Here is a 16,184-nt window from a genome sequence, read left to right as displayed (position 1 = left end):
GAAAGTGTTAATCTAATTGTTAAACAATAGTATAGTCGCTCTGGAAAGGACACTTTTGACCACAGGAGTTTTTGCAATTGTTGGTATGTGCTCAATGTAAATTAATTCATTCTGCCAGGGATAAGGTTACTTTTGTGTAGCTGTGGCTAGATGGAGCTGTCAGAATGCGTAACGTGGTTTGATTTATGTGCAAAGGCTACACACGTTAGACTTTCCTGGTATGTGCTGTTCATTTTACATACCTATGGGGTTCAATGTTGATACCCTTTTACTGTTTTAGCATGGATGATATAATGTTTGGTAATTACTTTGGAAAGTAGAGAAATCATTTGGGATACAACAATTAGGCACAGAGGCTGAAATAAGGTTTGCTTTCAGTGAGGGGCAATATTATCTTAAAGCAAGGACATTTGAAAAAGTAATGAGTGCATAACTGTTTCTGATTAAATGTGCATTTTTTTGTTTTAGTCTGGACAGAGTTCTTTTAATAAGTGAATGGTCTCCAGTGAGGCAGGTAATTTAAAAGTGGTCTTGCACATGAGAAAAGGTGACCCCTAATGAAAAACATAAAAACTATTCTCTTTAGAAGCTATGCTGTCTCTCATTTTCAGTCTTTGCCTTTTAATATTAATTGCTAGGATGTTTTAATTAAAAGCAGATCTGGGAGGTATTATCTACTTCCTCTGTTTAGTCCTTTTAAATGTTAATCACTTTTGACAGCATAATTTACCCAGCTACCTGTCATAGCCTTATGGAATGTATCTGCTTTGTGTAGTACCAAAATACAAAATGCACCCCAAAAAGAATTTCCAAAAATGTGTACAATTGCAAAGATTAAATCTTGCAGAAGAAGTACAAAGAAAGAAGAATTAAATGAAGATTTAATGAGACAGTCAGAAAAGCTATTTCAAAATGGTTGGAGCTTCCCAAGAAATGATTCCTTCTGTAGAGGTAACTGGATTGAATACGCTTCTGTTTCTTCTGAAAGACATTTAGAGAGGAGTGGAAGGTAGGAAGTAAGATTAGAGGTAGCCTTGGAGACTGTGGAGAGTTTCCATCAAGAAGGATTTTGAGGTGCATGTAGAAGAACACTTAAAAAGAGAGAAAAGGGAAAAAGATCTTAATCTTCCCCTTAAAAATTGCAACCCTTAAATTATAATAGTTACATTTAGAGTTTAGTTTTAGTTAAAGTAAAATTTAAAGGAAGCTAAAAATTAATCAGAAGAATTTATTTGCCTGTAGCTTTAAAATAAATAATCTTTTGCTACACAAGTCAAACAGCTTGTTTTGTGTGATGTTTCACACAGACGAAGTGGAGAACTTTGATAATCAGATTCCACACACACTTTAACCTTGTGCAAAATTTAATGAAAAACAGAGTTACTACTGAATATACTGTTTTGCCAGCTCAACAAAGGATGTTAAGTTGTGCATATTTTTGCATAATAAGGATGAGTGTTGACAGTGTAACGATCCATTTGGCACAGATAAAATCATGAATGATTTTAATAACCTTACAGCAATATTTGAATTCACTATGAAATATAATATAGGCACTTCAACCAGGGCCTGCTGCCCTGTTGTGGACTGTCAACTACTTATAGCCTTAGTTTTTCTAGGAGAAAAAATAGGAGAAATAGGTTAGATCAGCCTGGGGAAGAAATAGGGGGTCTACAGGATGGAATGGAAGTGTTTTGAGGTTTTCAGTGCAGTCCTCTTCTACAAGTTGAAGCTGATGGGTTTTGGCAATGCTTGTGTCTCCTTTCCTAGGCTAGGTGACGTTTATATTATGTGTTGAAAAATGCATTTATAGATATGGGATGAATCAAGCTAAAATGTAAGAATGATAGTCTACTCCCAAGTTTGGTGGCTTAAAATGATTGTGCATGCAGCTGTAATTGCTCCTGAATATTTCCTTTATTTTAAACTGTTTTCTGGATTTGTCCAGGTGCATTGGTCCCAGTTTCCACAGGGATTTAGTTCTCAAAATAAGTCTGGAGTCTTTGAAGCTTTCACACTAAATGATTTAGGAGTATAATTCTGTCAAAAATCCCTATTTATATGTTCCTGTTTCTTTGAATGTGATGCTCCAGTTCTGCATCCCTATGTAAAGAGATGGTGAAGGCTTCTGCAATAAGTAGTCAAGAATCAAAGACTGATGCAAATTGTTCTTAGAGTAATATCAGAGATCTGCTTTGCTAGTCATACCTGCATTTCATAGAAACAAATGCACTTGACTTCCAGTGAATATGTTTTTAAGATGGATGTGATGATACTAACATGCTAGTTTCTTTCTGTGGTCCTCCCTCCTTACTCTTAATTTCTTACTGCTTTTATCTTTTTCCTGTTTATGTTTGTTTTCATAAGGGCTCAGAGGTCACATTTGAGAAGTCACCAGGCAACTTTCAAAAGCAAAGTTTCAAAAATATCTCACTATCTGATTTCTAGTGATTTTATGGGGAGAAAATACATGAGGTGCCTTTCTGCAACCTCATCTGTCAAATTATTGTTGAAATGATGGCTCCAGATCGTTTTGAAAATGGTTTTGGCAGTGGGAGCCCAGCTTTTTAGCAAAAGTCCCTGGGGCTCTGTTATTAGTCAGTTTTTAAACTGGGTGTTTTGTGGGAAATAAACAGAGGAGCTTTTTCCTCCTAGTAGGTTGCAGTGTGATGTAGATGGATATCCATCTGAATGCAGACGTACCAGGCTTTTTAAAATTCATACAGCCATCACTATAATCTTGGTGTAGAAAACCTAAAGGTGTTCAGGAGGATCCTCTCCTTTTCTAGACTATTCAATGTTATCTAATGGCTGTGCTTTGCTTAAGACCAGAGCTCCTTATCTGGCATAGGTTCACATAATAATTCTGATGAGTCAAGTCCTCTGTGGCTGGGGGTTGCCACAGAATGGGACAACCTCCATAGATCTCCTGGTATGTATTATTTGCCATCAGCCTTGCACTGTTGGACTGCTGCCTTTTATTTTTAATTTTCTAAGCTCAGTCCTAGTGTATTTAAGTTGCACTGTTTTCACTATTGTTACATGTTAAAATAATACAAAATGTTAGTCATGAGGGAACAAGCAGTCATTTGCATTTAAGGATTTTTTAGAACCGTATTTAAAGATGGGAAGGCATGAATTATTGTCTCGTGCTGATTATTTTTGTCATTATACGCAAAATGAAGAATATTGTTATTGTGGTCTTAACTGACAGAGGTAATTGATTCTCTCTGGTGTCTTTTTTTAAAATCTAGATAATGTAGTTTGTTAAAAAAAAGCGCCCTATCTCATTGTTTTTAAGACCTCTGAAAAGTTTATGGGGGGAGGGAGAAGTGTTATACGAAAGGCAAAAGGCACATAGAGTTTTACCTTTTGAACAGACCTTGACATTGATTTAAAATAAGCCTAATTTAATAGGTATTGTATTGCACACTGAAGATAATTTAGGCTAGTGTCAAGGACAAGTGTTATCTATTCCTTTGTTGTAGTGAGGTATTGAAATAATGAGTGGAACAGAAGGGAATCAGAAAATGTTTGAAGTTTTTCATCTGTGTCTCTAGATGGGTATTTTTAATCACATTCTCCTGGCTTTTGCATGCAAATTACAATGAACAGCACACACTATATAAAATGAAGAGCTGTATTTTACAAAGTCTATTTTCTTGAAGTTTAATAAGCTTGCAAAGATTGGCCTGTGCTTTAACTAACTAGTTACCTTTTTGTACCAGAGCTGAAATTAAAACCTTAGAATTTAAATGTTGCTGTTTTGATCCTACAGCAGAGAAATGGTCTTTTTAGAGGTTTCTGAAACCATTTCTTTCTTGGTACTCGAGGGCTGCAGCTCCCAATGACAGATGAGACAAATGTTAAGATTTAATACGTTTTTATTTCAGCAATATATCTTGCTGTGTGACACCAGCCCCTCTAATAACCCAGTGTCTGGATTACTTACTGCATAGCGTCACTGCTTAACTGCTGACCTCTGTGGCAGAAATAAAATACTGAACTCCTGTATGGTCTGTGCTTTTGACTTGGAAATCTGCAGACCTGCAGAGTCATCCCATACCCACAGGCTCAGCTGCATGAAGAACAGTCAGGGCATCCTTCTGAGCCTTGTCCTGTTAGAAAGGGAGGCAGACTTTTATAGTGCACTCTAAAAGTGTGAAATTGCTTCTAAAGTGATATTAACATCATTGTCCTCAGTGTGGTTCTCATATGCTCATTTGTGCTGAGGAATCAAAAATAGAGGAGATGAAATTGGCTTATTCACACGCTCAGATTGTCCCAGCTACTTTCCAAGCACAGCACACTCTGTTCTGAAACCACATTTTCTTCACGCACCTCTTTAATGACAGGATAGATATAATTTTTTCCTATTTCTTTTCAAAATGAGCCAAGGAGATACCATGGTAAATCATGTATTGTGGTAATTTTGCAGAGTATGAGCTTAGCCTTGAACAAGAGGATTTAGGAAAATAATAGGGCAGCATATACAGAAGAGCATTATATATGCTTTCAAAGGAAGAGTCGGTGAAGAAACAACTCATTACAAAAAATCCCATGATAAAACCACTATGATTGAAAAACTTTGTACTCTAGGAGAGAAATATTTTCCCCAGCTGTTCTCATAGCCCAAACAAGCATGGAATTAAGCATTCTGGTATCTACTGTATGGAGAGTTTGTAGCAACTGTGGGAAGCAAATTTATCTCTAAGTGTAATATCTTCATTTTTGCTGAAAAGCATAAAGGAGAAACAAGATTGTTTAAAAAAATCTAGGGTGATGTTCTCTTCTTTCACTCTTATTTTAACTGCAGTTCTGTGTTTAGTTGCAGGATCTGAAATCTCTTAACTCATAATCTTAAACCAGTTTGGCAGTGAGATGTGTCTTCAGCATTTCTGCTTCTCGGACTTTGCATGGCTGATTCCATCCTTCAAAGGATCAGGGTGCAGCAATGGCAATGCCTACCCTTTCACCAGAGTTTAGCTTAACAGCTGTGGGTGCCACTGGTGATTAATGCATTCACTAAGAAGGCTGGGATCCATAGCTAATTCCAACTGCTTATGGAGCGTTCCTTTGCATGGTTACAGTTAACAGCAGAACTGCAGCATTGAGAAGCATGAGTTAACACAACAAACTGCAGTTTTTACCTGTTCCTGGCCCAGGTGAATGTGCCCTACTGAACAGAAATTCACCTACTGGCACTGACGTCCTTCTACATTTCTGGGTTGTGTGTCCATAGGAGTGGACAAATGGAGATGGCCGTGGAATTTAGCTGGTCGTGAAAGCCAAGATCCAACTCTGGTGCTGGACTTGCTGTGCCCATGCAGTAGGTTTAGCCAGGTCAGCATGTCAGAAGGACTTCTCAGAGTACTCTGTTGGTGTGTGCTCTGTAGGTACTTGTGTCTGGCTGCACGCATAGGCTGGCGGTTCAACTCTCGCTCGGTACATTACAGACAGCAGTGCTGTGTCTGGTGTGTTCAAGGTGTGAGGTCATGAAAAACCAAAGCCAGCTCATTAGCAGCTACTGCTAAGAGTTCTTGGAACACTTTGAACACTGTTCAGCTATTGTCTAATTTCTAGGCCTAAGCCTCAGCTTGACTTACACAATGGAGGTCAAGTCGAGAGCAACTCTGACAGAATATACACAAATTACTTTCCAGGGTGCCACAGTCATGCTTGCTTTTAGAGTGTTTCTCAACAATAGTGTGGAGAAAGGACAAAAAGTCTTTTAAATAGATGTAATATTAAGCTAACATTTTAAATATTTTAACATCTTAAATATAATTTAAATATTTTTAATAGTATGATAACTTATAGGATAGCACCTAAAACTGCATTCAATTCCTGCTGGGAGAAGATTAGATTGCAATTTAATATTGATTCTAGAATTTTTCAGATCAAAGTGCTGTGGGAAATGAATAATCAAAGCAATGTTTTAATAAAAAGCTTGCATATTTACTTCAGAATATTTTCTTAGATTTAAAGAATCATGAAAGCCGAAGATTTTGAAACTACCTGTAAAATTAAAGTATCCTTTGAATCAATAGATGAGTCCTGATCTTGCAAATACGATTTAACTTGGTATGTTATGTTGAGCTTTGAAAGTGAGGTGCACTTACTTAGTCAGCAGATTTGAGAATTACTTTCATCGAGACCTATGATGTATTTTCCAGCAGTGGTTATTTTATACCATGGGGTTTTGAGGGGGTGGATTATGTTCAGCAAAAGCAAATGCAGAGTCCTGCATGTGGACTGGAATAACCCCACTCAGCAGTATTAGCTGTGAGGCTACTTACTGGATAGGAGTAGACCTGGTGGAGAACCCCATGAACATGAGTCAGCAGTGTGCCCTTGGAATAAAGATTACCAGCTCCATCCTGGACTATATGAACAAGTCTGCAGTCAGCAGGTTCAGAGAGGTGATTAGACTGGGCATGACTTGGCAGTGTGCGCTTGCAGCCCTGAAAGTGAAGCGTATCCTGGGCTGCATCAAAAGCAGCATGACCAGAAGGTCAAGAGAGGGGATTGAGACCCCACCTGGAGTGCCGCATCCAGCTCTGGGGTCCCCAGCACAGGAAGGACATTGACCTGTTGGAGAGAGTTCAGAGGAGGCCACAAAGATGATTACAGGGATGGGGCACTTCTCCTACGAGGAAAGGCTCAGAGAATTGGTTTAGCCTGGAAAAGAGAAGGCTTTCGGGTGACCTAATTGCACCTTCCAGTACCTAAGGGATCCTATGAGAAAGCTGGAGAGGGACTATTTACAAGAGCATGGAGTGACAGGACAAGGGAGAATGGGTTGAAACTGGAAGAGAGTAGGTTTAGATTAGATACCAGGAAAAAATTCTTTACTGTGAGGACAGTGAGGCTTTGAAACAGATTGCATAGGGAAGTTGTGGATGCCCCATCCCTGGAGGTGTTCAAGGCTGGTTGGATAGGGCTCTGAGCAGCATGGTCGAGTGAGAGATGTTCCTTTCCATGACAGGGATGTTGGAACTAAATGATCTTTAAGGTCCCTTCTAACCCAAACCATTCTATGATTATTTCTCTCTGCTTCAGCAGTATTTTGGCCTCCTCAAGACAGTCAAGACATTACTGTGATTTGTCTTATACAAAGTGTTAATTCTAATACAGAGCAAAGAATGTGAACCTTAGTGTTCTTCTTATTTTTTTCCAAAGGCAGAAATGCAGTAAAGTTAATACAGAAAGTTTTTCATTTGGCTTCCTTCTACCCATGTGACTTTGACAAGTTTTATAAAAAGTTAGTTCTGGTTTCATGACTGAAGTGATTAATTAGAACAAGTAATGATATTCTTGAAATTATAGAGGTTTGTTTTTTGTGTTACAACTTGTCTTAAATTGAAACTATGCTTGCCCTTTTTCTCCTTTTGAAATGTTAGGTGATGTCTAAGTCTGTTGAGAGGACACTCAAGTTGCACATACAGCACAGAATAACTCTTAGATGCTGCTGTTTTTGTTAATTGTTTTTTTTAAATGTCTGTCATTATTTGTGAAAATAACTATTTTTTCCTGAATTTTCTCTTACCAGTTCATTGAAACAGTAGTTATATTTAAATGGGTTTTTAATGAGCCATGTAGAAGAGTGAAGCTCAAGGAATAATAAGAATTTGGGTCTGCCATGGGGCTATTAAAGTCAGTTCAGTCATCAGAAAACCTATGAATTGATTTTGTATTTAGTTTCTTTCATATCTAAATAATAATTGGCTGCTCCCTTGCTAGTTATTTTCTGGAATTTATGTTTTTTCTTCCTCTTACTCTCATCTGTTCATTCACAAGCAACTTGTATTTTGGGATGTTTTGGAGTCTGAGGTGCCATTAGCTGAAATTTGATTTACTGCTGGGCCTTATTAAACAAGTACTCTTTAGTTCTGCATTGTAACATGGACTGAGTAATACACAGACTGCTTTGGGTAGAAGTGATTTTTGCCAGCCTCAAAGAAGGAGGTTGCAGAGGATGTGTGTAGTCAGTTCTGTGGTTTCCTTGCCAGTTCACTATCCAGGCTTGCCTAAGACTGGAATCTTTTTTTTACTGAGGCAAGGATGCCAGTGATGTTTGTGTTTAAATGTGCTTCTGTGTCCTCAGCTTGCTGCGTATGCCTGAAGTGTATGGCCATGCTGTGGGAGTGATTGAGATCTCCCAAATCAGGAGATCAGGTGGCTGTCAGAAAGTGAGTGCAGATAGAGACCTATACCTTGGGACTGCAGGACAGGGCTGGGCTTAACCCTCTGGGTTTAAGGGAAATGCTTGAAGTAGTTACTTTACGTGAAGATATTTTGACGAGGCTAATCTAGACTTGGAATCTCATTTGGACCATCAAAACCTCTATATTCAAGGACCATAAGTCTCCTGTGGAAAGGCTAATTCAGTTATGAAGCATAAACTGAGAACCAGAGTCCTTGCCAGCTTGAGTGCCTCGCCAGAGGTGTGTGGTTGAGCTGCTCCATGACTTGGAGCTGCCCCAGAAGGGCTATGCTCTCTGTTCTTCTAGAACCAGAAAAATGACAACTTGTGTCACAGGCGGTTTTGTCCACAGATGCCCATCCCGCAGGAGAAGTTGTGCAGCATAAATGCCAAAAGACCATAGCAGCTGTGAAAGGCAAGATCACATCTGGAAGTTGTATAGACCAGGAGGGGAAGTGCATGGTTCAGCCAGGGGACTCCAGACACTTCTGGTTGCTTGACAGATCAGCTACTGAACAATTGGCCACTGAACAGCAGAAAAAATGGGGAATGTTCTTGTATGAAGTTATCTGATAAATGTCCTTCTGGTGAGAATAAACCAGATATTTAAAATGGCTCCTAATCATCCAAAAAGATAAGTGATTTCAGTCTGACTTAGTGTTAAAAAGAGCAGATAAGAAGTGCAGAGCCTCTGTGAAACTCAGAGGGTATGAAAACCAGAGAACCAGTTGCTGTCTTTCTGGCAGAATGGAACTGTAATCCTAACTAATGGTAGAATAAGTCTGAAGTCATTACTGGTTCCTACACATGAGCCAGTATCAGATTCATCAATAAATATCACAAAAGAATTAGCAGAATTTGGACAAAGACTTAGGAATATGCAAAATTTAGGTGATCTTTTTGACAATCTTACTTATCATAGTGGTGGAAAAATACAGCAAAATTTCTAGGTTTATGAATTTCTGTAAAGTGGAGGACTTCTGGTTTTGTGCTTTTGTGCTGGGGAGAGATGATCTGATTGGACAATTTGATAGTGATGAATTGTTTTATATGATCTTAGTACTTAATGTAAACAGCCATTGCTGGTGCAAATAGTTTTTTAATCCAGTTAATTAACATTGAAGTACTTAATCTAGTATATTAATTAAGACTGCATATGTGTTTACTAATTCTTAATTACTTTAGAATAGATGAAAATTGTAATAATTAATGTTGGAATGCAGACTGCTGCTGCTATGTCAATATTAAAATAAATCAATCTTCTTGCTTTCCATTTATTTAAGTAAATATAACCTGGTTAGTATGATACATTGAGTCCCAGACAGAGGAATAGAGAATCTCATCCTGGTATCTCTTTCAGAAAGAACTAAAGGTTGTAGTGCAATTAGTTCAGTACAACATGGTGTTATAGAGAGCTGAATGCAGTGATAGGCTGGTAATGCTTTCCTCCTATCCTAGAGCCAAAGACACCTCAGTAAAACCTTGTTTTGATATCTCAGGTTGTAGGATAATTTCTCTGTAAGCTATTTGCTTGATGAACCTTGTTTATTTAACAAAAAGAATTAAGTTTTTTTGCTCTCCCTTCTTTTTCTGTTTGCTATGGAAAGTCTTTATCAATCAAAAGAGAAAAGCATCAAGTTATGTGATTTTTAAATCATACTCCTGTAATGTTTTTGTCTTCAGAGTATAAGGGTAGCAATAAGAAAACCCCCATGCCTCTTTAAATAAACTAAAGATCATAGATTTGCTTTTTACAACTGAGATAATTGTTGAGTTTTGCTGCAGTTCTTTTTTTTTCTAAAAAAAGAAAAACTGTTGGTTGAACACTGAATGTTGTTGCTTTTTTTGTCTTTTGTTGATAATTCACACATGATTATTTGTATTTCTTACTCTGGAGCTTGAAAAGTATTTTAATTTATGCATATTAAGCATTCAAAAACTTATTCCTAATTCCTTAGTACTCTTAATTGCTGAATGGAATGAACCTTTCCATATGTTGTGATCTGAACAGAGCCACTGTTTTTATATCTGAATGTGTTAATGAATATTTGAAACATTTTTTTTCTTGAAAAAGTAATATATGCATGCACTGGGGACCAAATTCTTATATTAATCAAATTGATATTTCCTGTGCCAGCTTACCTTGATGTATGATGTGGATCTGTATTAAAGCCCCCTTTCCATTACTTTTGCCATATTGTAATAAGAAATATGAGCATGCCAGTCTAAATTAAGCATATCGTTTAATAAATTTGTTTTGGGAAGGCAAAGTAATTTGTTGCTACTTGATTTTATTTTCTATTTCCAGATTTTTGCTTCAGTGATTGAAAAATGTAAATAGTCCTGTTACCTTACATGGTTAAAATCGCTGTAACCTATTAAATCGTATTTGCACATTCTTTGATGCATTCAAGTTCAGGTCCCATGGAAGAGGGCGTGAATAAAACTTAAAATAACTACTGTTATTATTTATTACTGTTGATATGATATTTGGTCTGTGGCTGTGGGGCTGAGTTTCAAAAAAAAAAAAAAAAGTTAAACCAATCAAAACCCCAAATGGCTCCAGTATTCACTGTTTTTTGGTGGAAATCTTTTAAAGAGCTAATACTGGTCTAATATTGAACATCTAAGCTATTTTCTTTATTCATGTGTTATTATGGTTTGTTCAGTCCTTCTGCATAAGATTAGATGGTATGATGAGTTCTCAGGTCACTGCAAGTGATGGGACCTAAAACTAAAGGACAGAGAACAAAGAGAAGGCACAGCTCATGTCAGGTATTAGAAATAATAGAGTGATTCTTCAAAGGTTAGGGTAACTCCAGTCATTTATTTCATATTAAAGAAGAAAGAAAATCAGCATAGAAGCGGTCTCCTGACAGTAATGATGTTTCCAGAAAAGCCATCTTTGTTTTCCGCTATCTTTGTATATCTGATATCTAAAGCCTAGCAAAATACCATAGGCTTACCATTGCCTTTAAAGCTGATAAAATCTGGTCTAGTGTTGTGTACTCCATTCTCTGCCAAATTAAAAACATCTCAGTGATTAAACATGACTCACCAAGAGGCCTTTTGTTTCCTTGGCATAGAGCAGTGTTTATCCCTGTGGGTTCCTGCACCAGAGGATTCCTCATATCTTCAGTGACCTACTCCTGTGGTTCCTTCTAAGTTGCCATAATGTGTCTCTTTGGATACTTTTTTTGGTTTTGTTTCTTGTTCCTGCAGAGATGGTAGTTGAGGTGTGATTTCTGGGCCTCACAATTCCCCTCCTCTTGATTAAAATAAAGGGTTTGGGAGAAATCAGAGGCAAATGCTTGGTACCATAATACATTGTAAGACGTTTCGACTGTCCTTGTTTCCTGTGAGCTCATCATCTGCAGAGTGTCATACCAAGCTCTGGAAATCAAGATTCAACAGCGTTGATTTGCATTAAGTCTTCAAGTCCCAGAGACTTTCTAGCTTATTATGAGTAATGAGTTGTACCATTGTAGTGCTGTTTTACAACGAACTTCCTAACCTGTGTTCCTAATGCTAATTAGATTTGGAGAAGACTAACATGGCTTGTGTTTCTTCATGTTATATGAAAAAATGTTACAACTTGGTGTACTTTTTAATGGAACTGAAGCCTTTTGAAGGTTTGATGCTGTCAAAACAGTGAATACCTGCAAAAAAACATAAGATCAAAAGCTAAGCTTGAAATAAGAGACATTCATTTTTAGATATTCTGAAACTGTAGGTTGTAGAATGTGTGGAATAGGCAAAAAGCTGGAGGCAACTTACAGTAAGACATAACACGTATAGAGATTTATATGGAAATACCTTTTTACATATATATAATATCTATAAAATATTTGCAGCTGTGTGCATGGAACAATATTTTTCAATCAGCCTCAAAGGAACAGAATGTAATTTGGGGATTTATCTTGATACATGACATGCAAAAGAGAAGGAGATTTGATGTTTCATGCCTAGGATTCATAAATGCTTTGTTTGTCTTTTGTTGTAATACCTTACAGATCTTCACTTGAGGATTAATTTATTTTCAGTTGCTGGAGATTGGTAATTAGCTTGCTATAAAACAGTAAGAGAGTTATGAGTAAAGTTTGAGAAGCATATTTTTGTAAGCACAGATATTTCACAATGTGTTAGAAAATTAATTTTCCAATACTCTTGAGCTACTGACATTTTGGTGTTTTCGAGTGTCTTTTGTGTGTAGATTTCTCAAGTGTAAAATAATGACTTTTATGTTAAAAACATGTTCCAGCTGTCTGCAGCTGCAGCCTGGTTTTCCTGCTGCTCCCTACTTTTCAACTAGAACTGGAGAGAGCATGGACTCTTTATCCAGTACCAGTTTCCCCTTTCTGTTTTATGCATGCCAGAACCTAAATTTGCGTTAGATATGGAATTACCAGCAGAAGTTTGCTACTCTCTGTAGTTTCAAAATGACTCATTAAAAAGAGTTAATGCCTGAAAGTACTTTCAAAAGCTGAATTGCCAAATGGTTTCCACTGGGACTTAGAGTTGTGGGTTTAAATTTTTTTACTGATGTTTGTGTAAGTTAGCTTTGAGTAAAGGGAATAATATTAAAATCTTTGGGATAAAGATGATGGTGAAATCACAGAAAAAAAAAAAAACAGAGAGAGAGAGAAAATGACCTCTTGTTCCTTTGTGTTACACAAGGTTTTAGCTGTTGTTCTAACAGAATAAACAATTTGTAGAGGCTAGCAAAGGTTTAAGTTGATTTGCTCCATTTACCCTACCAATTTGGACAGAAGAATGTAATGCTTTCTTGGAAATGTCTTTCAAATATTATATTATAGATTAATTTGCAGGCTGCAGAATGCTGTCATCCATAAAACTTTTTTCTCCATCTTGGAAATTAAGTTCTACAGTGAAATGTGTATAAGAGCTGGCATTATCTCTTTCAGTAGGTCACCAAAGATGAATTGGGATAAATTATTTGTTTCAAATAAAAACATTCATTTACGGTGGGAAAAATATCTCAGATTTATCAAAAATCCCCATGACATTTTTCCTATTTTTCTTTCAGTGGTGAACACAGATTTAGTAAACCTTTATTCAATTGATGACTAGGCTAAGTTTCAAATTTGGCTTGAGATTTCAAACTTGTCTTGTAGGAGCTGATTGCAGTTAACACAGAGTATCTCTGTAAATTTGACTGAAGAAATTTTGCAAGAGAACCCTACAACTTAAATCATATTAATAAGTAATAGATCAATAGGTGGCAGATTAATAGATGATAACTGTTAGTGATTATAACACTTCCTAAGCTTTGTAGTTTGTGTAGCTTTCAGTGTGTATTAACGTAATTTCTTCTTGTATGTTTTTATTCTATAAAGCTGTGGTTTTGCTCATAATTTGACTCTGTAGTTATGATGCATATAGAGGTACCAAAACACAGATGAAAAATTGCATTGAACAGGCATCGATCCACACTCAAATTTGTTTCTACGTTACTGGGTGAGATGAAGTGGTTTGCTGGGGAAGGTGCAACCCTTCCTTTCCTGACTTGATGCTGTTCTTTCTGCGGCTGACAGTGATGAGTTCTGTGTTCCATCAGAGCTGTTGACCCTTTGTAGTATCCCATTAATGACTGCCTTTCCTTGGGCTGATGATCTAGGCATTGATCAGAGTTTCTGCTGATAGACATTTCTCGCTCTTTGGTGGGAAGAAATGATGAAATGCTGATCTGCAATGGCACTTTGATGTTGCTGAAAGTTTTTTTTTTAACAGTAGATTAAATTGTCATTTTCAGCTTGTGGCTGTGTTTGATGAGCAAGATCCACACCATGGAGGTGATGGCACCAGCGCCAGCTCGACAGGCACACAAAGCCCAGAGATTTTCGGCAGCGAACTTGGCTCCAACGCGGCATCGGCTTTTCAGCCTTACCAAGCAACAAGTGAAATTGAGGTCACCCCTTCAGTCCTACGCGCAAGTAAGTAAATGTTCTCGGTGTCTCAACGTGTTTCATCTAAGTTTACGAAGATGCCAAGTGCTATTACCCATTGATGCCGCTGGGAAAATGATTCATTATCTGTCTCTATCGAAAGCTGATCAGAATTGAGAAATTGCATAAATGCTTGTTGCAGTCAAGTAAACAAACCTTTTCAGTTTTAATAAATTATTTATAAACTGCTTTTAGGAGCCATAAACTCCTTCTGTGCTGCCAGTTTAAAATTGTCCTTACACGGAAAATCACAGCAAAATTTCCAAAAGCAGTTTCTGCACAGTGTAATTTGCAGTTTGCCAGTTTCATTGCATTTAATGAAGAAAATGGTAAAAAGAAACTAAAGATAGGAGCACTTTCTACTGAACCTGCCAGTGTTGCTAGGTTATGCTTGTCACCTTTCCATAAAAACACCTGCTAAAACGTACATTTACTGTGTTGCAAAAATACACTTCTTAAAAAACAAAAACCACAGCCAGAAACAAGCCTTTGTTTTCTTTATTTCAATGTGGTGAACATTCATTGCAAAACCATGTAGTAGGAATTACCTATCACATTTCTTGCTCAGACAGGTTCTGGGAGTATTTCAGCTTATTAAGAAGAAAAATCATGGAATGAAAAGTACTTTGTAATTTCCATTTTTGTTAAAAGTGCCACACAAAGAAGACAATGTGGATAAAGCATTGTAACCTCTTACCTGTAGTGTCTATCATTTTGCTCACTGAACTTCTGAAGTAGTGACTCCACTCCAGAAAATTCTTAGCAGGAGTTAGTATCATCAATCCTTTAATATTCTACAGATACAGTGTTTTAAAAAACTGTTTGTAATACCCAAGAGATTGCTTTTATGTAGGTGTTCTTTTAAAAATCTGCATTTAAGCAATGAGGTAAAATGCAAATGGAAAAGTTACCAGTCTATTAAGTTTGAGGGGTTTTGTACCAGAATGTTTTCTGTAAAATTAAGGGAACAACGTTTAACAATTAGCTTAGATAGAGCTGAACACATATCTTTTCAAGCTATAACTATGCTTCATTGCAACACAGAATTAAATTAGGGAAAGGATTAATGGTAGAATAAAGAAGTATCCTGGAATTTCAGGACCCTTCCATTTTGCTGTCACTAGAGTATGCCACTGTTAAATGCACATCTCATTTCCATGCATATGCCAAAAAGCTGTCCTCCTAGGTTCTCAGCTAAGGGGGGTTAGAGCAGGCAAATGCATACATATTTTCTCCTTAGTGTGATTATCCAGTGTATTATACAATACATGAATGTTAGTGCATTAAAATCATATAGTGCAGATAAAACTCAGTGAGATACTGGACAGCTCACTTGTCTTTGTGTCATTTTGGAAAATACATGGAATACTTAACTAGTTCACTGATTGCCAGAATGACCAAAAAGTGCTTTGAGACCCTACATTATAAAGGTCTTTAGTAATATAGAAGACTTTTACAATTGTTGGTAAGAATTATAGCTCTTTGACATTTTTTATAAAAGCATGCAAAAATAAAATTGTTTAAGCATAATTGTTTAAGTCATAAATATGTTATCAGAAATCAGAGGTGTTCTCCTATCTAGTTAATTCTTTTTTTAAATGCTGACAATTAGAAATATTTTGATTCTAAATATTTCAAACTACGGTCTTAGAACCGCAGTCCAGTAATATTATCCCATATTAAACATACCTATTTCAAGAATTTCATTTAAATATACATTGAAAATGGAAATGCTATCCTTATTGTATTTCCTTTATAACTTGTGAAGTGAAGCATAGCATACAAATGGTATTCTCAGTATTTCAAATAATTATCTTCTTACTGTGTAAGTTCTATTCAGCAAATAAAACCCATCCAGTTTTGCGGTAGATGCAGATCCTGATTATTACATGTTGACAAGGTCATATATCTATTAATTGGATTGGAGATGGGATACAAAATTGCTGTAATTATTGTAATTTTCTAGCTAATTGCAGGGTTGGCGGTGAATATTTTACTTCTAACAAATGAAA

General features: G+C 36.8%; 1 protein-coding gene across 1 annotated transcript in view; it reads left to right on the top strand.

The window, feature by feature from the left end:
* Positions 1-16,184, top strand: part of LOC114067796 (partitioning defective 3 homolog) — a gene marked incomplete at its 3' end in the record, with an annotated part of 210,313 nt that overhangs the window by 96,932 nt on the left and 97,197 nt on the right. The window contains exon 3 of the mRNA XM_027903476.1: positions 13,980-14,160. Within this exon, the coding sequence (XP_027759277.1) occupies positions 13,980-14,160 (181 nt within the window). The remainder of the gene's footprint in view (positions 1-13,979; positions 14,161-16,184) is intronic.

The sequence above is a fragment of the Empidonax traillii genome, unplaced genomic scaffold (assembly GCF_003031625.1).
Source record: "Empidonax traillii isolate 1590-97213 ecotype Southwest subspecies unplaced genomic scaffold, ASM303162v1 scaffold967:size223382, whole genome shotgun sequence".
NCBI classification, from domain to species: domain Eukaryota; kingdom Metazoa; phylum Chordata; class Aves; order Passeriformes; family Tyrannidae; genus Empidonax; species Empidonax traillii.
The sequence above is the reverse complement of the archived record's forward strand: the minus strand, read 5'-3'. Positions and strand labels throughout refer to the sequence as shown.